Below are 23,497 nucleotides of genomic sequence, written 5' to 3'. Positions count from 1 at the left end.
TTATCCAGAGCGACTTACAGTAGTGAATGCATACATTTCAATTCATTATTATTTTTTTTTTAGTTTTTTTCCCCCCCGTACTGGTCCCCCGTGGGAATCGAACCCACAACCCTGGCGTTGCAAACACCATGCTCTACCAACTGAGCCACAAGGGTCCCCTTGGACTAGATTAACGAAATACTAAACCGTCCCCTTGACTGAAATGTTAAAAGCGTATGACCCTCCCCACATTTTCCAGCTACCCATTATGTAAATTTAGATCCATCCCTAACATTCTGTTTCTGTACCACAACGACCGTTTTGTCTATTCTTCCTATTTTAGTCGTTGTTATAGCACTGTACCCAGGGGGTGGAATTGGGGTGGGGAGACAGATTTCCCAAAGTGAAGTCATTATATTGACATGGGTGGAATTTCGATGTGTTTGTTACATAGAATTTGGGGAGTTTCCATAGTGATTTGTTTCCTATTTCTACCCTTGACAATACTCAACCATTACCTTTTGCCTTATTTCTAATCTAGTGGAGTAAAAGGCCACCCAGAGCAGGGAGCAACACAGTATTATCTGAAGGCAATACAAAGGAGTACAGATGCCATATCTTAATTTGATCCTCCCTGTTGTCGTAGAAATGCAAGATTGTACTGTGTTCGAGGTTTTAAAAGGTGGCAGGTAGCCTAGTGCTTTGGGCCAGTAACCCGAAAGGTTGCTGGATCGAATCCCCGAGCTGTCGTTCTGCCCCCTGAACAAGACAGTTAACCCACTGTTCCCCGGTAGGCCGTCATTGTAAATAAGAATTTGTTCTTAACTGACTTGCCTAGTTAAATAAAGGTTCAATAAAAAAAATTATAATCATAAAGTTTGTAATTTCCACTTATACATTTCTGACTTGATTTGACCTAACGAAAAAAATCTAAACAACTCCAACAAAAATGTCCATTCATTATAATTCACATTTCCTGTTGCTGCGGGATTCTTTTCCTGTTTTTTAAAAAATGGGTCAAATTAAGTTAGGGCATCTGTTCAGTAGAATTACCTTCTGTGGACTGACTAGATAGAACAGAGAGGCCCCACTAGCTGTCCTGTCCGTCATGATCCTGTCACTAAGGCTGCTTTGGGGACTTGGCTCTGGCTGGGAGTGTTGTGTTGAATCACTCATCCAAGGTCAATAGTACGATCTTAGATGAACATTGTACACACACACACACACACACACACACACACACACACACACACACACACACACACATTTTCCTTAAGTCAGTCTATCCCGGGGGAAGTGGAATCACCAGAGCTATTTTCATATTGCAGCAGTTTAGAGGTCAAACTCCACTCTCTTTCTGTTGTGTCGTCCTCTGTAAGGAAAGAGAGAGACAGAGAGAGAGAGAGAGAAGGGTTTGGAGGGCTGGGGACTATTTATTGCCAATGTTTAATCTGCAAAGCCTTTCGAAGTCAGAGTAGCTTTAAGTAGATCACATATGATCAGATTTAATCTTATGGTTTCACTCCATTACCCTGGACCGTTACATGGTGGTTTCACTCCATTACCCTGGACCATAACATGATGGTTTCACTCCATTACCCTGGACCATAACATGATGGTTTCACTACATTACCCTGGACCGTTACATGATGGTTTCACTACATTACCCTGGACCATAACATGATGGTTTCACTCCATTACCCTGGACCATAACATGATGGTTTCACTCCATTACCCTGGACCATAACATGATGGTTTCACTCCATTACCCTGGACCGTTACATGATGGTTTCACTCCATTACCCTGGACCGTTACATGATGGTTTCACTACATTACCCTGGACCGTTACATGATGGTTTCACTCCATTACCCTGGACCGTTACATGATGGTTTCACTCCATTACCCTGGACTGTTACATGATGGTTTCACTCCATTACCCTGGACCGTTACATGATGGTTTCACTCCATTACCCTGGACCATAACATGATGGTTTCACTCCATTACCCTGGACCATAACATGATGGTTTCACTCCATTACCCTGGACCATAACATGATGGTTTCACTACATTACCCTGGACCGTTACATGATGGTTTCACTCCATTACCCTGGACCATAACATGATGGTTTCACTCCATTACCCTGGACCATAACATGATGGTTTCACTCCATTACCCTGGACCGTTACATGGTGGTTTCACTACATTACCCTGGACCATAACATGATGGTTTCACTCCATTACCCTGGACCGTTACATGGTGGTTTCACTACATTACCCTGGACCATAACATGATGGTTTCACTACATTACCCTGGACCGTTACATGATGGTTTCACTCCATTACCCTGGACCGTTACATGATGGTTTCACTCCATTACCCTGGACCATAACATGATGGTTTCACTCCATTACCCTGGACCATAACATGATGGTTTCACTCCATTACCCTGGACCGTTACATGATGGTTTCACTACATTACCCTGGACCGTTACATGATGGTTTCACTCCATTACCCTGGACCGTTGCATGATGGTTTCACTACATTACCCTGGACCGTTACATGATGGTTTCACTCCATTACCCTGGACCGTTACATGATGGTTTCACTCCATTACCCTGGACCGTTACATGATGGTTTCACTCCATTACCCTGGACCGTAACATGATGGTTTCACTCCATTACCCTGGACCGTTGCATGATGGTTTCACTACATTACCCTGGACCGTTACATGATGGTTTCACTCCATTACCCTGGACCGTTACATGATGGTTTCACTACATTACCCTGGACCGTTACATGATGGTTTCACTACATTACCCTGGACCGTTACATGATGGTTTCACTCCATTACCCTGGACTGTTACATGATGGTTTCACTCCATTACCCTGGACCGTTACATGGTGGTTTCACTACATTACCCTGGACCGTTACATGGTGGTTTCACTACATTACCCTGGACCGTTACATGATGGTTTCACTACATTACCCTGGACCGTTACATGATGGTTTCACTACATTACCCTGGACCGTTACATGATGGTTTCACTACATTACCCTGGACCGTTACATGATGGTTTCACTACATTACCCTGGACCGTTACATGATGGTTTCACTACATTACCCTGGACCGTTACATGATGGTTTCACTACATTGCCCTGGACCGTTACATGATGGTTTCACTACATTACCCTGGACCGTTACATGATGGTTTCACGCCATTACCCTGGACTGTTACATGATGGTTTCACTCCATTACCCTGGACCGTTGCATGATGGTTTCACTACATTACCCTGGACCGTTACATGATGGTTTCACTACATTACCCTGGACCGTTACATGATGGTTTCACTCCATTACCCTGGACCGTTACATGATGGTTTCACTCCATTACCCTGGACCGTTACATGATGGTTTCACTACATTACCCTGGACCGTTACATGATGGTTTCACTCCATTACCCTGGACCGTTACATGATGGTTTCACTCCATTACCCTGGACTGTTACATGATGGTTTCACTCCATTACCCTGGACCGTTGCATGATGGTTTCACTCCATTACCCTGGACCGTTGCATGATGGTTTCACTCCATTACCCTGGACCGTTACATGATGGTTTCACTCCATTACCCTGGACCGTTACATGATGGTTTCACTCCATTACCCTGGACCGTTGCATGATGGTTTCACTCCATTACCCTGGACCGTTGCATGATGGTTTCACTCCATTACCCTGGACCGTTGCATGATGGTTTCACATACTCTGTCAGCTTTCACATTGAAGAGGCCCTAATTCAGTTTTGTCCTCTGCTGCTGTCCACAGCCAAGACACAGCGCCGAGGCACTCTTCTTCTCCTTTGTCAATCAAGTTCACTTCTTGTCCACTCTTCGAGTGTGATGTCTGGTGTGTAGACCTCTCACTGAGCTGCTGACTCGTGCTTTTCAGCAGAGCCCTTCTTCTTTCAGTGCAGAAACAACACTTATAGTCTCTCTCCTCGTCATCGTTGCGCAGTGGGGTTGCTTTCCTCGCGTCCCTCGCTGTTCTTCCATTGGCAGCAATGTACTCATAAAGCGTTTCACCAACAAGCTGCTTACGGTTACGAAAAGTAAATCTCTCTGCCTATAAAGAAATCTCTTGTACACTTGTAAGCAATTCCTTCAGATCAGTCAAGTTTAGCTGGGGCAGCCAAGTCTTTCAATAAAGGCAATGTCTTTCGTTGGGGATAACAGACAGAAAACAGACCTTTTCTTCTTTTGTCAACTGCTGAAATCGATCCTAGAAGGTTTTCACTGCTGAACAGCGCCATATTCAACCATCTTCTTGATGACTCGCGCTTCTTGCTAACGAAGGAAGCTACCCACTGTTGCTAAAATACACTGGGAAAATCCCTGTCGTGGACTCCTATAATAAACACTGCTGAATCTGTGTGATTTATGTCCTTGGGGGGAGATAATCGACAAGCCCTTTATGTCCATGGGGGGGTTACTCGACAAGCCCTTTATGTCCATGGGGGGGGGGGGGGAGATAATCGACAAGCCCTTTATGTCCATGGGGGGGGGGGGGATAATCGACAAGCCCTTTATGTCCATGGGGGGGGGGGGGGGGGGGGGAATACTTGACAAGCCCTTTATGTCCATGGGGGGGGGGGGGGGAGATAATCGACAAGCCCTTTATGTCCATGGGGGGGGGGGGGATAATCGACAAGCCCTTTATGTCCATGGGGGGGGGGGGGGGGGGGGAATACTTGACAAGCCCTTTATGTCCATGGGGGGGGGGGGTTACTCGACAAGCCCTTTATGTCCATTGGGGGGGGGGGGTTACTCGACAAGACCTTTATGTCCATTGGGGGGGGGGGGTTACTCGACAAGCCCTTTATGTCCATGGGGGGGGGGGGGGATACTCGACAAGCCCTTTATGTCCATTGTTGGGGGGGGGGGGAATACTTGACAAGCCCTTTATGTCCATTGTTGGGGGGGGGGGAATACTCGACAAGCCCTTTATGTCCATTGGGGGGGGGGGGGGAATAGTCCATTGTTTGGGGGGGGGGGGGGTTACTCGACAAGCCCTTTATGTCCATTGTTGGGGGGGGGGGTTACTCGACAAGCCCTTTATGTCCATTGGGGGGGGGGGGTTCCCCACTGCACATACTGTTGTTTTTACTGTTACTGTCTTTCTATTTGTCATTAACTGACTCTATGTTCTATCTTTCTCCTAACTAGCTAACTGACCCATGACTGTCTCCCCCCGTATCAGGTACTGGCGTCGCCGGCTGGGCCTGCAGGTTGTCTACTCTGAGAACAGAGGTTACCGGTTCTGTTACTCCCACAGAGGGAAGCCTGGTCCAGGCCGCCCCTCTATTCTCATGCTCCACGGCTTTTCTGCTAACAAGGACATGTGGCTGCCTGTGGCTAAGGTACAGTATGGACAGCCATAGGACAACCATAGGACAGCCATAGGACAGCCATAGGACAACCATAGGACAACCTTGCACACATTTTGCAGGAATCACATTTACTAAAAATACACTCACTTTAAGTTGCTTTGAGTGTCTGATAAATATCACAGATAATGTCTACCTGAAATCAGACCATACAGTGATCATCGTACATCAGACCATCCATACAGTGAACATAGTAAACAGTATCATAGTAAACAGTATCATAGTAAACAGTATCATAGTACATCAGACCATACAGTGAACATAGTAAACAGTATCATAGTACATCAGACCATACAGTGAACATAGTAAACAGTATCATAGTACATCAGACCATACAGTGAACATAGTAAACAGTATCATAGTACATCAGACCATACAGTGAACATAGTAAACAGTATCATAGTACATCAGACCATACAGTGAACATAGTAAACAGTATCATAGTACATCAGACCATACAGTGAACATAGTAAACAGTATCATAGTACATCAGACCATACAGTGAACATAGTAAACAGTATCATAGTACATCAGACCATACAGTGAACATAGTAAACAGTGAACATAGTACATCAGACCATACAGTGAACATAGTAAACAGTATCATAGTACATCAGACCATACAGTGAACATAGTAAACAGTATCATAGTAAACAGTATCATAGTACATCAGACTATACAGTGAACATAGTAAACAGTATCATAGTAAACAGTATCATAGTACATCAGACTATACAGTGAACATAGTAAACAGCAGTGTTGTAGTACTTGTGTCCAGGATTCGAACTCGAGTCCCGATTTTCATGACTTGCCTGCTCGACAATTGGTGACTCGGACTGGCCTTCTCGTGACTTGTTTTTGGACTGGATTGGTCACTATGATAAGCAGAATATTGGGTGTGCTGAGCAGCAAGGGTTGTGTTCTGTTGCTAGCAGTGGGAAGGACACGCCACAACGGCACATGCAGCCACATCATCCGCCCCACATCATCCGCCCCACATCATCCGCCCCACATCATCAGCCCCACATCATCCGCCCCACATCATCAGCCCCACATCATCCGCCCCACATCATCCGCCCCACATCATCAGCCCCACATCATCAGCCCCACATCATCCGCCCCACATCATCCGCCCCACATCATCAGCCCCACATCATCCGCCCCACATCATCCGCCCCACATCATCCGCCCCACATCATCCGCCCCACATCATCCGCCCCACATCATCCGCCCCACATCATCAGCCCCACATCATCAGCCCCACATCATCAGCCCCACATCATCCGCCCCACATCATCCGCCCCACATCATCCGCCCCACATCATCCGCCCCACATCATCCGCCCCACATCATCAGCCCCACATCATCAGCCCCACATCATCCGCCCCACATCATCCGCCCCACATCATCAGCCCCACATCATCAGCCCCACATCATCCGCCCCACATCGTCCGCCCACGTGACAAATAACATTTGATTTGATCAGCTGGTCATCAAATCAAATTTTATTAGTCACATGTGCAGAATACAACATTGAAATGCTTACTTACGAGCACCTAACCAACAATGCAGTTTAAAAAAAATACGGATAAGAATAACAAATAAAAGTAACAAGTAATTAAACCAGTCCCACAGCCAGGTTCTGACCAGGTCCATAGCCAGGTTCTGACCAGTCCCACAGCCAGGTTCTGACCAGGTCCATAGCCAGGTTCTGACCAGGTCCATAGCCAGGTTCTGACCAGGTCCATAGCCAGGTTCTGACCAGGTCCATAGCCAGGTTCTGACCAGGTCCCATCAGCCAGGTTCTGACCAGGTCCATAGCCAGGTTCTGACCAGTCCCACAGCCAGGTTCTGACCAGTCCCACAGCCAGGTTCTGACCAGTCCCACAGCCAGGTTCTGACCAGGTCCATAGCCAGGTTCTGACCAGGTCCATAGCCAGGTTCTGACCAGGTCCACAGCCAGGTTCTGACCAGGTCCATAGCCAGGTTCTGACCAGTCCCACAGCCAGGTTCTGACCAGGTCCATAGCCAGGTTCTGACCAGTCCCACAGCCAGGTTCAGACCAGTCCCACAGCCAGGTTCAGACCAGTCCCACAGCCAGGTTCTGACCAGTCCCATAGCCAGGTTCAGACCAGTCCCATAGCCAGGTTCAGACCAGTCTCCCCCCTGCATCCCATAGCCAGGTCCACAGCCAGGTTCTGACTAGTCTCCCCCCTACATCCCATAGCCAGGTCCACAGCCAGGTTCTGACTAGTCTCCCCCCTGCATCCCATAGCCAGTCCCACAGCCAGGTTCTGACCAGGTCCATAGCCAGGTTCTGACCAGGTCCATAGCCAGGTTCTGACCAGTCCCACAGCCAGGTTCAGACCAGTCCCACAGCCAGGTTCAGACCAGTCCCATAGCCAGGTTCTGACTAGTCTCCCCCCTGCATCCCATAGCCAGTCCCATAGCCAGGTTCTGACCAGTCCCATAGCCAGGTTCAGACCAGTCCCATAGCCAGGTTCTGACCAGTCTCACAGCCAGGTTCTGACTAGTCTCCCCCCTGCATCCCATAGCCAGTCCCACAGCCAGGTTCAGACCAGTCCCACAGCCAGGTTCAGACCAGTCCCACAGCCAGGTTCAGACCAGTCCCACAGCCAGGTTCTGACTAGTCTCCCCCCTGCATCCCATAGCCAGGTCCATAACCAGGTTCTGACCAGTCCAACAGCCAGGTTCTGACCAGTCTGGATATGTTTTTAAACTACACATATCAGTGGGCAATCACAAAGAAAGTAGCTGAGAGAATGTTAGAATTATTACAACTAATAATCTGACAGGCGCAATAGCCAAGTCCATCGAGAGACCATTCATCCCTTCAAAACATCATTATTGATTTGACATAACTATTGAACGTTAAAATAGAAATGTATGAGTCTGTGTACGAAGGAGACTTATTTGTTTTCATATTGAAGGCAATTATGACCATTGGGGAAGGAGGAAAATCTTTGCCTAACTTCAATACTCGCATGAAAGTCTTCCCGCCAGCCCGCCACTAGTTGTTGCTAGGCAGATTTCCTCTAACAAATCAAAAGAAGCGTAAATGTAGCAGCAGACTAGCATCATTCATTTTGCTTTCAAAAGTTGTTTTTTTTAATCTGCACATAAACCAACAGAAAATAGCACATTTTAATATTGAACTCAGACCCAGTGACTCAGACTGGAGCACTGGGACTAGGACTCAGATCCAGTGACTCAGACTGGAGCACTGGGACTAGGACTCAGATCCAGTGACTCAGACTGGAGCACTGGGACTAGGACTCAGATCCAGTGACTCAGACTGGGACCAGGTCTCAGACCCAGTAACTCAGACTGGAGCACTGGGACCAGGACTCGCACTGGGACCCATGACTGGAACGCTGGGACTCGGACTTTAGTCAAAGGGACTCTTGACTCGAGCATTGGTGACTCTGACTTGGACTCGGACATAGCCATAGTGACTCGGACTCGAGCACAGGGGACTTGGGACTCGACCTCAAGGTTTATTGACTCGACTACAACACTGGTGAACAGTCATGTTACATTGCTTTTATACCTTTTGTAACGATGTAATTACTACAGTAACAATGCTATGTTAGCACCTACTAAATAACGTAACGTGCTAATACAATGTTGTTAGTAGTGCAATAACAGGATAAGGATCATTAATGGATAAAGTAGACAGGATATGTAGACTCGAGGAATGTTTGTCGTTTTTAACTGTGATGTACCTCGAATATAACTGTGTTAACTGTTTATCTTTATCTGTAGTAGATAGACAGTGTGGTTGGGGTGTTAACTGTGCTGTTTATCTTTATCTGTAGTAGATAGACAGTGTGGTTGGGGTGTTAACTGTTTATCTTTATCTGTAGTAGATAGACAGTGTGGTTGGGGTGTTAACTGTTTATCTTTATCTGTAGTAGATAGACAGTGTGGTTGGGGTGTTAACTGTTTATCTTTATCTGTAGTAGATAGACAGTGTGGTTGGGGTGTTAACTGTTTATCTTTATCTGTAGTAGATAGACAGTGTGGTTGGGGTGTTAACTGTTTATCTTTATCTGTAGTAGATAGACAGTGTGGTTGGGGTGTTAACTGTTTATCTTTATCTGTAGTAGATAGACAGTGTGGTTGGGGTGTTAACTGTTTATCTTTATCTGTAGTAGATAGACAGTGTGGTTGGGGTGTTAACTGTTTATCTTTATCTGTAGTAGATAGACAGTGTGGTTTAGGTGTTAACTGTGCTGTTTATCTTTATCTGTAGTAGATAGACAGTGTGGTTGGGGTGTTAACTGTGCTGTTTATCTGTAGTAGATAGACAGTGTGGTTGGGGTGTTAACTGTTTATCTTTATCTGTAGTAGATAGACAGTGTGGTTGGGGTAGTTATACTGTGCTGTTTATCTTTATCTGTAGTAGATAGACAGTGTGGTTGGGGTGTTAACTGTTTATCTTTATCTGTAGTAGATAGACAGTGTGGTTGGGGTCGTTAACTGTGCTGTTTATCTTTATCTGTAGTAGATAGACAGTGTGGTTGGGGTGTTAACTGTTTATCTTTATCTGTAGTAGATAGACAGTGTGGTTGGGGTGTTAACTGTTTATCTTTATCTGTAGTAGATAGACAGTGTGGTTGGGGTGTTAACTGTTTATCTTTATCTGTAGTAGATAGACAGTGTGGTTGGGGTGTTAACTGTTTATCTTTATCTGTAGTAGATAGACAGTGTGGTTGGGGTGTTAACTGTTTATCTTTATCTGTAGTAGATAGACAGTGTGGTTGGGGTGTTAACTGTTTATCTTTATCTGTAGTAGATAGACAGTGTGGTTGGGGTGTTAACTGTGCTGTTTATCTTTATCTGTAGTAGATAGACAGTGTGGTTGGGGTGTTAACTGTTGTATCTTTATCTGTAGTAGATAGACAGTGTGGTTGGGGTGTTAACTGTTTATCTTTATCTGTAGTAGATAGACAGTGTGGTTGGGGTGTTAACTGTGCTGTTTATCTTTATCTGTAGTAGATAGACAGTGTGGTTGGGGTGTTAACTGTTTATCTTTATCTGTAGTAGATAGACAGTGTGGTTGGGGTGTTAACTGTTTATCTTTATCTGTAGTAGATAGACAGTGTGGTTGGGGTGTTAACTGTTTATCTTTATCTGTAGTAGATAGACAGTGTGGTTGGGGTGTTAACTGTTTATCTTTATCTGTAGTAGATAGACAGTGTGGTTGGGGTGTTAACTGTTTATCTTTATCTGTAGTAGATAGACAGTGTGGTTGGGGTGTTAACTGTTTATCTTTATCTGTAGTAGATAGACAGTGTGGTTGGGGTGTTAACTGTGCTGTTTATCTTTATCTGTAGTAGATAGACAGTGTGGTTGGGGTGTTAACTGTGCTGTTTATCTTTATCTGTAGTAGATAGACAGTGTGGTTGGGGTGTTAACTGTTTATCTTTATCTGTAGTAGATAGACAGTGTGGTTGGGGTGTTAACTGTGCTGTATGTCTTTATCTGTAGTAGATAGACAGTGTGGTTGGGGTGTTAACTGTTTATCTTTATCTGTAGTAGATAGACAGTGTGGTTGGGGTGTTAACTGTTTATCTTTATCTGTAGTAGATAGACAGTGTGGTTGGGGTGTTAACTGTTTATCTTTATCTGTAGTAGATAGACAGTGTGGTTGGGGTGTTAACTGTTTATCTTTATCTGTAGTAGATAGACAGTGTGGTTGGGGTGTTAACTGTGCTGTTTATCTTTATCTGTAGTAGATAGACAGTGTGGTTGGGGTGTTAACTGTTTATCTTTATCTGTAGTAGATAGACAGTGTGGTTGGGGTGTTAACTGTTTATCTTTATCTGTAGTAGATAGACAGTGTGGTTGGGGTGTTAACTGTGCTGTTTATCTTTATCTGTAGTAGATAGACAGTGTGGTTGGGGTGTTAACTGTTTATCTTTATCTGTAGTAGATAGACAGTGTGGTTGGGGTGTTAACTGTGCTGTTTATCTTTATCTGTAGTAGATAGACAGTGTGGTTGGGGTGTTAACTGTTTATCTTTATCTGTAGTAGATAGACAGTGTGGTTTAGGTGTTAACTGTGCTGTTTATCTTTATCTGTAGTAGATAGACAGTGTGGTTGGGGTGTTAACTGTGCTGTTTATCTTTATCTGTAGTAGATAGACAGTGTGGTTGGGGTGTTAACTGTGCTGTTTATCTTTATCTGTAGTAGATAGACAGTGTGGTTGGGGTGTTAACTGTTTATCTTTATCTGTAGTAGATAGACAGTGTGGTTGGGGTGTTAACTGTTTATCTTTATCTGTAGTAGATAGACAGTGTGGTTGGGGTGTTAACTGTGCTGTTTATCTTTATCTGTAGTAGATAGACAGTGTGGTTGGGGTGTTAACTGTGCTGTTTATCTTTATCTGTAGTAGATAGACAGTGTGGTTGGGGTGTTAACTGTGCTGTTTATCTTTATCTGTAGTAGATAGACAGTGTGGTTGGGGTGTTAACTGTTTATCTTTATCTGTAGTAGATAGACAGTGTGGTTGGGGTGTTAACTGTTTATCTTTATCTGTAGTAGATAGACAGTGTGGTTTAGGGGTGTTAACTGTGCTGTTTATCTTTATCTGTAGTAGATAGACAGTGTGGTTGGGGTGTTAACTGTTTATCTTTATCTGTAGTAGATAGACAGTGTGGTTGGGGTGTTAACTGTGCTGTTTATCTTTATCTGTAGTAGATAGACAGTGTGGTTGGGGTGTTAACTGTTTATCTTTATCTGTAGTAGATAGACAGTGTGGTTTAGGTGTTAACTGTGCTGTTTATCTTTATCTGTAGTAGATAGACAGTGTGGTTGGGGTGTTAACTGTTTATCTTTATCTGTAGTAGATAGACAGTGTGGTTGGGGTGTTAACTGTTTATCTTTATCTGTAGTAGATAGACAGTGTGGTTGGGGTGTTAACTGTTTATCTTTATCTGTAGTAGATAGACAGTGTGGTTGGGGTGTTAACTGTTTATCTTTATCTGTAGTAGATAGACAGTGTGGTTTGGGTGTTAACTGTGCTGTTTATCTTTATCTGTAGTAGATAGACAGTGTGGTTGGGGTGTTAACTGTTTATCTTTATCTGTAGTAGATAGACAGTGTGGTTGGGGTGTTAACTGTGCTGTTTATCTTTATCTGTAGTAGATAGACAGTGTGGTTGGGGTGTTAACTGTTTATCTTTATCTGTAGTAGATAGACAGTGTGGTTGGGGTGTTAACTGTTTATCTTTATCTGTAGTAGATAGACAGTGTGGTTGGGGTGTTAACTGTTTATCTTTATCTGTAGTAGATAGACAGTGTGGTTTAGGTGTTAACTGTGCTGTTTATCTTTATCTGTAGTAGATAGACAGTGTGGTTGGGGTGTTAACTGTGCTGTTTATCTTTATCTGTAGTAGATAGACAGTGTGGTTGGGGTGTTAACTGTGCTGTTTATCTTTATCTGTAGTAGATAGACAGTGTGGTTGGGGTGTTAACTGTTTATCTTTATCTGTAGTAGATAGACAGTGTGGTTGGGGTGTTAACTGTTTATCTTTATCTGTAGTAGATAGACAGTGTGGTTGGGGTGTTAACTGTGCTGTTTATCTTTATCTGTAGTAGATAGACAGCGTGGTTGGGGTGTTAACTGTGCTGTTTATCTTTATCTGTAGTAGATAGACAGTGTGGTTGGGGTGTTAACTGTTTATCTTTATCTGTAGTAGATAGACAGTGTGGTTGGGGTGTTAACTGTGCTGTTTATCTTTATCTGTAGTAGATAGACAGTGTGGTTGGGGTGTTAACTGTTTATCTTTATCTGTAGTAGATAGACAGTGTGGTTGGGGTGTTAACTGTTTATCTTTATCTGTAGTAGATAGACAGTGTGGTTGGGGTGTTAACTGTTTATCTTTATCTGTAGTAGATAGACAGTGTGGTTGGGGTGTTAACTGTTTATCTTTATCTGTAGTAGATAGACAGTGTGGTTGGGGTGTTAACTGTGCTGTTTATCTTTATCTGTAGTAGATAGACAGTGTGGTTGGGGTGTTAACTGTTTATCTTTATCTGTAGTAGATAGACAGTGTGGTTGGGGTGTTAACTGTTTATCTTTATCTGTAGTAGATAGACAGTGTGGTTGGGGTGTTAACTGTTTATCTTTATCTGTAGTAGATAGAGAGTGTGGTTGGGGTGTTAACTGTTTATCTTTATCTGTAGTAGATAGACAGTGTGGTTGGGGTATTAACTGTTTATCTTTATCTGTAGTAGATAGACAGTGTGGTTGGGGTATTAACTGTTTATCTTTATCTGTAGTAGATAGACAGTGTGGTTGGGGTGTTAACTGTTTATCTTTATCTGTAGTAGATAGACAGTGTGGTTGGGGTGTTAACTGTTTATCTTTATCTGTAGTAGATAGACAGTGTGGTTGGGGTGTTAACTGTTTATCTTTATCTGTAGTAGATAGACAGTGTGGTTGGGGTGTTAACTGTTTATCTTTATCTGTAGTAGATAGACAGTGTGGTTGGGGTGTTAACTGTTTATCTTTATCTGTAGTAGATAGACAGTGTGGTTGGGGTGTTAACTGTGCTGTTTATCTGTAGTAGATAGACAGTGTGGTTGGGGTGTTAACTGTTTATCTTTATCTGTAGTAGATAGACAGTGTGGTTGGGGTGTTAACTGTGCTGTTTATCTTTATCTGTAGTAGATAGACAGTGTGGTTGGGGTGTTAACTGTTTATCTTTATCTGTAGTAGATAGACAGTGTGGTTTAGGTGTTAACTGTGCTGTATGTCTTTATCTGTAGTAGATAGACAGTGTGGTTGGGGTATTAACTGTGCTGTATGTCTTTATCTGTAGTAGATAGACAGTGTGGTTGGGGTATTAACTGTGCTGTATGTCTTTATCTGTAGTAGATAGACAGTGTGGTTGGGGTGTTAACTGTGCTGTTTATCTTTATCTGTAGTAGATAGACAGTGTGGTTGGGGTGTTAACTGTTTATCTTTATCTGTAGTAGATAGACAGTGTGGTTGGGGTGTTAACTGTTTATCTTTATCTGTAGTAGATAGACAGTGTGGTTGGGGTGTTAACTGTTTATCTTTATCTGTAGTAGATAGACAGTGTGGTTGGGGTGTTAACTGTTTATCTTTATCTGTAGTAGATAGACAGTGTGGTTGGGGTGTTAACTGTTTATCTTTATCTGTAGTAGATAGACAGTGTGGTTGGGGTGTTAACTGTTTATCTTTATCTGTAGTAGATAGACAGTGTGGTTGGGGTGTTAACTGTTTATCTTTATCTGTAGTAGATAGACAGTGTGGTTGGGGTGTTAACTGTTTATCTTTATCTGTAGTAGATAGACAGTGTGGTTGGGGTGTTAACTGTTTATCTTTATCTGTAGTAGATAGACAGTGTGGTTGGGGTGTTAACTGTTTATCTTTATCTGTAGTAGATAGACAGTGTGGTTGGGGTGTTAACTGTTTATCTTTATCTGTAGTAGATAGACAGTGTGGTTGGGGTGTTAACTGTGCTGTTTATCTTTATCTGTAGTAGATAGACAGTGTGGTTGGGGTGTTAACTGTTTATCTTTATCTGTAGTAGATAGACAGTGTGGTTGGGGTGTTAACTGTGCTGTTTATCTTTATCTGTAGTAGATAGACAGTGTGGTTGGGGTGTTAACTGTTTATCTTTATCTGTAGTAGATAGACAGTGTGGTTTAGGTGTTAACTGTGCTGTTTATCTTTATCTGTAGTAGATAGACAGTGTGGTTGGGGTGTTAACTGTGCTGTTTATCTTTATCTGTAGTAGATAGACAGTGTGGTTGGGGTGTTAACTGTTTATCTTTATCTGTAGTAGATAGACAGTGTGGTTGGGGTGTTAACTGTTTATCTTTATCTGTAGTAGATAGACAGTGTGGTTGGGGTGTTAACTGTTTATCTTTATCTGTAGTAGATAGACAGTGTGGTTGGGGTGTTAACTGTGCTGTATCTTTATCTGTAGTAGATAGACAGTGTGGTTGGGGTGTTAACTGTGCTGTTTATCTTTATCTGTAGTAGATAGACAGTGTGGTTGGGGTGTTAACTGTTTATCTTTATCTGTAGTAGATAGACAGTGTGGTTGGGGTGTTAACTGTTTATCTTTATCTGTAGTAGATAGACAGTGTGGTTGGGGTATTAACTGTTTATCTTTATCTGTAGTAGATAGACAGTGTGGTTGGGGTGTTAACTGTTTATCTTTATCTGTAGTAGATAGACAGTGTGGTTGGGGTGTTAACTGTGCTGTTTATCTTTATCTGTAGTAGATAGACAGTGTGGTTGGGGTGTTAACTGTTTATCTTTATCTGTAGTAGATAGACAGTGTGGTTTAGGTGTTAACTGTTTATCTTTATCTGTAGTAGATAGACAGTGTGGTTGGGGTGTTAACTGTTTATCTTTATCTGTAGTAGATAGACAGTGTGGTTGGGGTGTTAACTGTGCTGTATGTCTTTATCTGTAGTTTCTGCCCAAGCACCAGCACCTGCTGTGCATTGACATGCCCGGACACGAGGGCACCAGCCGCACCGATGCCAGAGACTATTCCATAGAGGGACAGGTCAAGAGGATACGACAGGTACTGATTGATTGGTTGGTTGGTTGATTGATTACATTCATTTTCCTTCTTTAAGCGCCCCGTCATGTTACACCACTGTAAACACCGTATACTGTTACTGTACCAAGATCACATTTTACATTTACTATTTATTTATTTAGCAGAAACTCTTTAGCTAGGTGAGACAACCACATATCTATCTTGGCCAGGACGCTCTTGAAAAAGAGATTTTAAATCTCAACGAGCCCTTCCTGGTTAATTAAAGGTTAAATAAATAAAAATAAAATCTCAGTCATAGTAAGTACCTGGCCAAGGCCAAGGTACGACCTGGCCAAGGCTTTCGACTCTGTCAATCACCGTATTTTTATCGGCAGACTCAACAGCCTTGGTTTCTCAAATGACTGCCTCGCCTGGTTCACCAACTACTTCTCAGACAGAGTTCAATGTGTCAAATCAGAGGGCCTGTTGTCCAGACCTCTGGCAGTCTCTATGGGGGTACCACAGGGTTCAATTCTCGGGCCGACTCTTTTCTCTGTATATATCAACGATGTCGCTCTCGCTGCTGGTGATTCTCTGATCCACCTCTACGCAGACGACACCATTCTGTTTACATCTGGCCCTTCTTTGGACACTGTGTTAACTAACCTCCAGACGAGCTTCAATGCCATACAACTCTCCTTCCGTGGCCTCCAACTGCTCTTAAACGCTAGTAAAACTAAATGCATGCTTTTCAACCGTTCACTACCCGCCCGACTAGCATCACTACTCTGGACGGTTCCGACTAAGAATATGTGGACAACTACAAATACCTAGGTGTCTGGCTAGACTAAACTCTGTCCAGACTCATATTAAAAATCTCCAATCCAAAATGAAATGTAGAATCGGCTTCCTATTTCGCAACAAAGCCTCCTTCACTCACTCCGCCAAACATACCCTCGTAAAACTGACTATCCTACCGATCCTCGACTTCGGCGATGTCATTTACAAAATAGCCTCTATCACTCTACTCAGCAAACTGGATGCAGTCTATCACAGTGCCATCCGTTTTGTCACCAAAGCCCATATACTACCCACCACTGCGACCTGTATGCTCTCGTCGGCTGGCCCTTGCTACATATTCGTCGCCAGACCCACTGGCTCCAGGTCATCTATAAGTCTTTGCTAGGTAAAGCTCCGCCTTATCTCAGCTCACTGGTCAACATAACAACACCCACCCGTAGCACATCTCACTGGTCATCCCCAAAGCCAACACCTCCTTTGGCCGCCTTTCCTTCCAGTTCTCTGCTGTCAATGACTGGAACAAATTGCAAAAATCTCTGAAGCTGGAGACTTATATTTCCCTCACAAACCTTAAACAAAAGCTAACTGAGCAGCTAACCGATCGCTGCAGCTGTACATAGCCCATCTGTAAATAGCCCATCCAACTACCTCATCCCCATATTGTTTTTATTTACTTTTCTACTCTTTTGCAAACCAGTATTTCTACTTGCCCATCAATCCCTCCAGTGTTAATTTGCTAAATTGTAACTACTTCGCTACTATGTGGTAGGCCTGATCTATTTATTGCCTTACCTCCTCACGCCATTTGCACACATTTTATATAGACTTTCTTTTTTTCTATTGTGTTATTGACTGTACGCTTGTTTATTCCATGTGTAACTCTGTGTTGTTGTTTGTGTCGCAGTGCTTTGCTTTATCTTGGCCAGGTCGCAGTTGTAAATGAGAACTTGTTCTCAACTAGCCTACCTGGTTAAATAAAGGACTTGTTCTCAACTAGCCTACCTGGTTAAATAAAGGTTAAATAAAAAGATAAAGGTGAAATAAATAATAAAAAAACATCTTCAGATAACCACATACACTACCGTTCAAAAGTTTGGGGTCACTTAGAAATGTCCTTGTTTTTGAAAGAAAAGCTAAACAAAATGGTCCATTAAAATAACATCAGATTGATCAGAATACAGTGTAGACATTGTTAATTTTTGTTAATGTTGTAAATGTCTATTGTAGCTGGAAACGGCTGATTCTTTTTATTTTTATGGAATATCTACATATCTACAGCAACCTGTGTTCCAATGGCACGTTGTGTTAGCTAATCCAAGTTTATCATTTTAAAAAAGGCTAATTGATCATTAGAAAACCCTTTTGCCATTATGTTAGCACAGCTGAAAACTGTTGTCCTGATTAAAGAAGCAATAAAACTGGCCTTCTTTAGACTAGTTGAGTATCTGGAGCATCAGCATTTGTGGGTTCGATTACAGGCTGAAAATGGCCAGAAACAAAGACCTTTCTTACGAAACTCGTCAGTATATTCTTGTTCTGAGAAATGAAGGCTATTCCATGCGAGAAATTGCCAAGAAACTGAAGATCTCGTACAACGCTGTGTACTACTCCCTTTACAGAACAGCGCAAACTGTCTCTAACCAGAATAGTAAGAGTGGGAGGCCCCTCTGCACAACTGAGCAAGAGGACAAGTACATTAGAGTGTCTAGTTTGAGAAACAGACGCCTCACAAGTCCTCAACTGGCAGCTTCATTAAATAGTACCCGCAAAACACCAGTCTCAACGTCAACAGTGAAGCAGCAACTCTGGGATGCTGGCAGAGTTGCAAAGAAAAGCAGTTGCCATACCAGGTGGTGATGCAACCGGTCAGGGTGCTCTCGATGGTGTAGCTGTAGAACCTTTTTGAGGATCTCAGGACCCATGCCAAATCTTTTCAGTCTCCTGAGGGGGAAAGGTTTTGTCGTGCCCTCTTCACGACTGTCTTGGTATGTTTGGACCATGATAGTTCGTTGGTGATGTGGACACCAAGGAACTTGAAATTCTCAACCCGCTCCACTACAGCCCCGTCGATGTTAATGGGGGCCTATTCGGTCCGCCTTTTCCTGTAGTCCACGATCAGCTCTTTTGTCTTGTTCACATTGAGGGAGAGGTTGTTGTCCTGGCACCACACTGCCAGTTTTCTGACCTCCTCTCTATAGGCCGTCTCATCGTTGTCGGTGATCAGGCCTACCACTGTTGTGTCGTCAGCAAACTTAATGATGGTGTTGGAGTCGTGTTTGGCCACGCAGTCGTGGGTGAACAGGGAATACAGGAGGGTACTAAGTACACACCCCTGAGGGGACCCTGTGTTAAGGATCAGCGTGGCAGATGTGTCAGGAAGTCCAGGATCCAGTTGCAGAGGGAGGTGTTTAGTCCCAGGGTCCTTAGCTTAGTGATGAGCTTTGAGGGCACTATGGTGTTGAACGCTGAGCTGTAGTCGATGAACAGCATTCTCACATAGGTGTTCCTTTTGTCCAGGTGAGAAAGGGCTGTGTGGAGTGCGATTGAGATTGCATCATCTGTGGATCTGTTGGGGCGGTATGCAAATTGGAGTGGGTCTAGGGTTTCTGGGATAATGGTGTTGATGTGAGCCATCACCGGATCAGTAGTCATTTAGGCAGGTTACCTTCGCTTCTTTGGGCACAGGGGACTATGGTGGTCTGCTTGAAACATGTGGGTATTACAGACTCGGTCAGGGAGAGGTTGAAAATGTCAGTGAAGACACTTGACAGTTGGATGCTTTGAGTACATGTCCTGGTAATCCATCTGGTCCTGCAGCTTTGTGAATGTTGACCTGTTTTAAAGGTTTTTTTCACATCGGCTACCGAGAGTGCTATCACACAGTCGTCCAGAACAGCTGGTGCTCTCGTGCATGCTTCAGTGTTGCTTGCCTCGAAGCGAGCCTAAAAGGCATTTAGCTTTTCCCTTTGTAGTCCGTAATAGTTTTCAAGCCCTGCCACATCTGACGAGCGTCAGAGCCGGTGTAGTAGGATTCAATCTTAATCCTGTATTGACGCTTTGCTTGTTTGATGGTTCGTCTGAGGGCATAAAGGGATTTCTTATAAGCGTCCGGATTAGTCTCCCAGTCCTTGAAAGCGGCAGCTTTAGCCTTTAGCTTGATGCGGATGTTGCATGTAATCCATGATTTCTGGTTGGGATATGAACGTACAGTCACTATGGGGACGATGTCATCGATGCACTTATTGATGAAGCCAATGACTGAGGTGGTGTATTTCTCAATGCCATTGGATGAATCCCGGAACATATTCTACTGGATTTTTTATTCCTAAAGGTTGCACATGTGACATGCTGGTAAAAATTTGGTAAAACTGATTTAAGTTTGCCTGCATTAAAGTTCCCGGCCACTAGGAGCGCCGCTTCTGCGTGAGCATTTTCTTCTTTGCTCATGGCCTTAGAGTTGGTTGAGAGCGGTCTTAGTGCCAGCTTCGCTTTGTGGTGGTAAATAGACGGCTACGAATAATACAGATGAGAACTCTCTTGGTAGATAGTGTGGTCTACAGCTTATCATGAGGTATTCTACCTCAGGTGAGCAATACCTCGAGACTTCTTTAATATTAGACATCGTGCACCAGCTGTTATTGACAAATGGACCCCCCCTCGTCTTACCAGACGTAGCGTCTCTGTTCTGCCGGTGCATAGAACATCCTGCCAGCTCTATATTATCTGTTTCTTCGTTCAGTCACGTCTCGGTGAAACATAAGATTCAAGACAGTTTTTAATGTCCCATTGGTAGAATAATCTTAATAGTAGGTCATCAATTGCACGTTAGCAAGGAGAATGGAAGGCATTGGGAGTTTACTCGCTCGCCTCCGGCTTCTCAGAAGAATCCCCGATCTGCGTCCCCTTTTCTGGTGTCTTTTCTTCACACAAAAGGCGTGGATCTGGGCCTGTTCCAGTGAAAGCAGGATATCCTTCTTGTCGGACTCGTTAAAGGAAAAAGTTTCTTCCAGTCCGCGGTGAGTAATCACTTTTTTTTTTTCGGTCATAAGAGACGGTAGCAGCAACATTTATGTCCACACAATAAGTTAAAAAATAAGTTACGCAAAACGCTTAAAAATTTACAAAATTGCACAATTAGTGAATGTAAAACGTCAGCCATGTTCTTCGGCGCCATTTTCTTTTTGCCAATCAGATCTTCAACCAAAACCTAATATTAGATAAAGGGAACCTGAGTTTACAAATAACCAAAAATAGTTTTACTTCATTAACAGAGTTATAAAACCACCAATTCCCAAGTGTGAAAAAGTAATTGCCCCCCCTTTACACTCAACTGGTTGTGCCACCTTTAGGTGCAATGACTGCAACCAAACACTTCCTGTAGTTGATGATCAGTCTCTCACACTGCTGTGGAAGAATTTTGGCCCACTCTTCCATGCAGAACGGGGTCATTTGTGAGTTTTCAAGCAGGAACTGCTCGTTTCAGGCCCTGCCACAACATCTCAAATTGGATTAGGTCTGGACTTTAACTAGGCCATTCCAAAACTTCAAATCTGTTGCTTTTTAACCATTTTCATGTAGACTTGATTATGTGTTTTGGATCATTGTCTCGATGCATGACCCAGCTGGGCTTTAGCTTCAGTTCACAGACAGATGGCCTGACATTCTCCTGTAGAATTCTCTGATAAAGAGCAGAATTCATGCAAGTCCTCCAGGCCCTGAGGCAGCAAAGCATCTATAATCACACTACCATGCTGGACCGTTGGTATGAGGTTCTTACTGTGGAATGCAGGGTTTGATTTTCTCCAGACATAATGGGACCCATCTCATCCAAAATGTTGACTCAAGTTTGCCAAAAAGCACCTGGATGAAGACTCTTGGGGGGGAAAATATTAATTGACAGATAAATCAAAAGTATAACTTTTTGGACAACATGGGTCCCATTTATGCCTGAAATGCGCCATTTTGGTTCCCTAAGAAAGTCCAACTATCTTTTGCGTACCAATTAAGTGGAGCAATGGCCCAGTGGATATGATTTGGCATCTACAGTGCATTCGGAAAGTATTCAGACCCCTTAACTTTTTTTTGTTACATTACACACTAATTCTAAAATTGATTAAATTATATTTTTTTCCTCATCAATATACACACAATACCCTATAATGACAAAGTGAAAACAGGTCTTTAAATAAAAACATTTTTTAACCTTATTTACATAAGTATTCAGACCCTTTTGCTATGAGACTTGAAATTGAGCTCAGGTGCATCCTGTTTCCATTGATCATCCTTGATGTTTCTGCAACTTGATTGGAGTCCACCTGTGGTAAATTCAATTGATTGGATATGATTGGAAAGGCACACATTTGTCTTTAAGGTCCCACAGTTCAAATCAAATGTATTTATATAGCCCTTCTTACATCAGCTGATATCTCAAAGTGCTGTACAGAAACCCAGCCTAAAACCCCAAACAGCAAGCAATGCAGGTGTGGAAGCACGGTGGCTAGTAAAAACTCCCTAGAAAGTCCAAAACCTAGGAAGAAACCTAGAGAGGAACCAGGCTATGAGGGGTGGCCAGTCCTCTTCTGGCTGTGCCGGGTGGAGATTATAACAGAACATGGCTAAGATGTTCAAATGTTCATAGATGACCAGCATGGTCAAATAATAATAATTATAGTAGTTGTCGAGGGTGCAACAGGTCAGCACCTCAGGAGTAAATGTCAGTTGGCTTTTCATAGCCGATCATTGAGAGTATCTCTACCGCTCCTGCTGTCTCTAGAGAGTTGAAAACAGCAGGTCTGGGACAGGTAGCACGTCCGGTGAACAGGTCAGGGTTCCATAGCCACAGGCAGAACAGTTGAAACTGGAGCAGCAGCACAGTCAGGTGGACTGGGGACAGCAAGGAGTCAAGGCCAGGTAGTCCTTAAATTCACACAGGACACTGGAGAAATACTCCAGATATAACAGACTGACCCTAGCCCCCCGACACACAAACTACTGCAGCATAAATACTGGAGGCTGAGACAGGAGGGGTCAGGAGACACTGTGGCCCCATCCGATGATACCCCCGGACAGGGCCAAACAGGCAGGATATAACCCCACCCACTTTGCCAAATCACAGCCCCCACACCACTAGAGGGATATCTCCAACCACCAACTTACCACCCTGAGACAAGGCCGAGTATAGCCCACAAAGATCTCCGGCACGGCACAACCCAAGGGGGGGCGCCAACCCGGACAGGAAGACCACGTCAGTGACTCAACCCATTCAAGTGACACACCCCTCCTAGGGACAGCATGGAAGAGCACCAGTAAGCCAGTGACTCAGCCCCTGTAATAGGGTCAGAGGCAGAGAATCCCAGTGGAGAGAGGGGAACCGGCCAGGCAGAGACAGCAAGGGCGGTTCGTTGCTCCAGCCTTTCCGTTCACCTTCACACTCCTGGGCCAGACTACACTCAATCATAGGACCTACTGAAGAGATGAGTCTTCAATAAAGACTTAAAGGTTGAGACTGAGTCTGCGTCTCTCACATGGGTAGGCAGAACATTCCATAAAAATGGAGCTCTATAGGAGAAGGCCCTGCCTCCAGCTGTTTGCTTAGAAATTCTAGGGACAGTTAGGAGGCCTGCATCTTGTGACAGTAGCGTACGTGTGGGACCAAATCAGAAAGATAGGTAGGAGCAAGCCCATGTAATGCTTTGTAGGTTAGCAGTAAAAC

At 43.7% G+C, this 23,497-nt stretch overlaps 1 protein-coding gene across 15 annotated transcripts in view; it reads left to right on the top strand.

Annotated features, from left to right (window-relative positions):
• abhd6a (abhydrolase domain containing 6, acylglycerol lipase a) overlaps nucleotides 1-23,497 on the top strand; it is a 77,057-nt gene that overhangs the window by 14,968 nt on the left and 38,592 nt on the right. For all 15 annotated transcript variants that reach the window (XR_014382094.1, XR_014382097.1, XR_014382104.1 and 12 more), the window contains 2 exon segments: nucleotides 5,243-5,402; nucleotides 15,913-16,026. Coding sequence is in view for 1 of the 15 variants with exons in the window: in NM_001140355.1 (NP_001133827.1) it covers nucleotides 5,243-5,402; nucleotides 15,913-16,026 (274 nt within the window). In the remaining 14 variants the exon portion in view is untranslated.

This window comes from Salmo salar, chromosome 22 (assembly GCF_965601325.2).
Source record: "Salmo salar chromosome 22, fSalSal1, whole genome shotgun sequence".
Lineage (NCBI taxonomy): Eukaryota > Metazoa > Chordata > Actinopteri > Salmoniformes > Salmonidae > Salmo > Salmo salar.
Note: the sequence above shows the minus strand (reverse complement) of the source record. Positions and strands in the feature narration are given on the sequence as shown.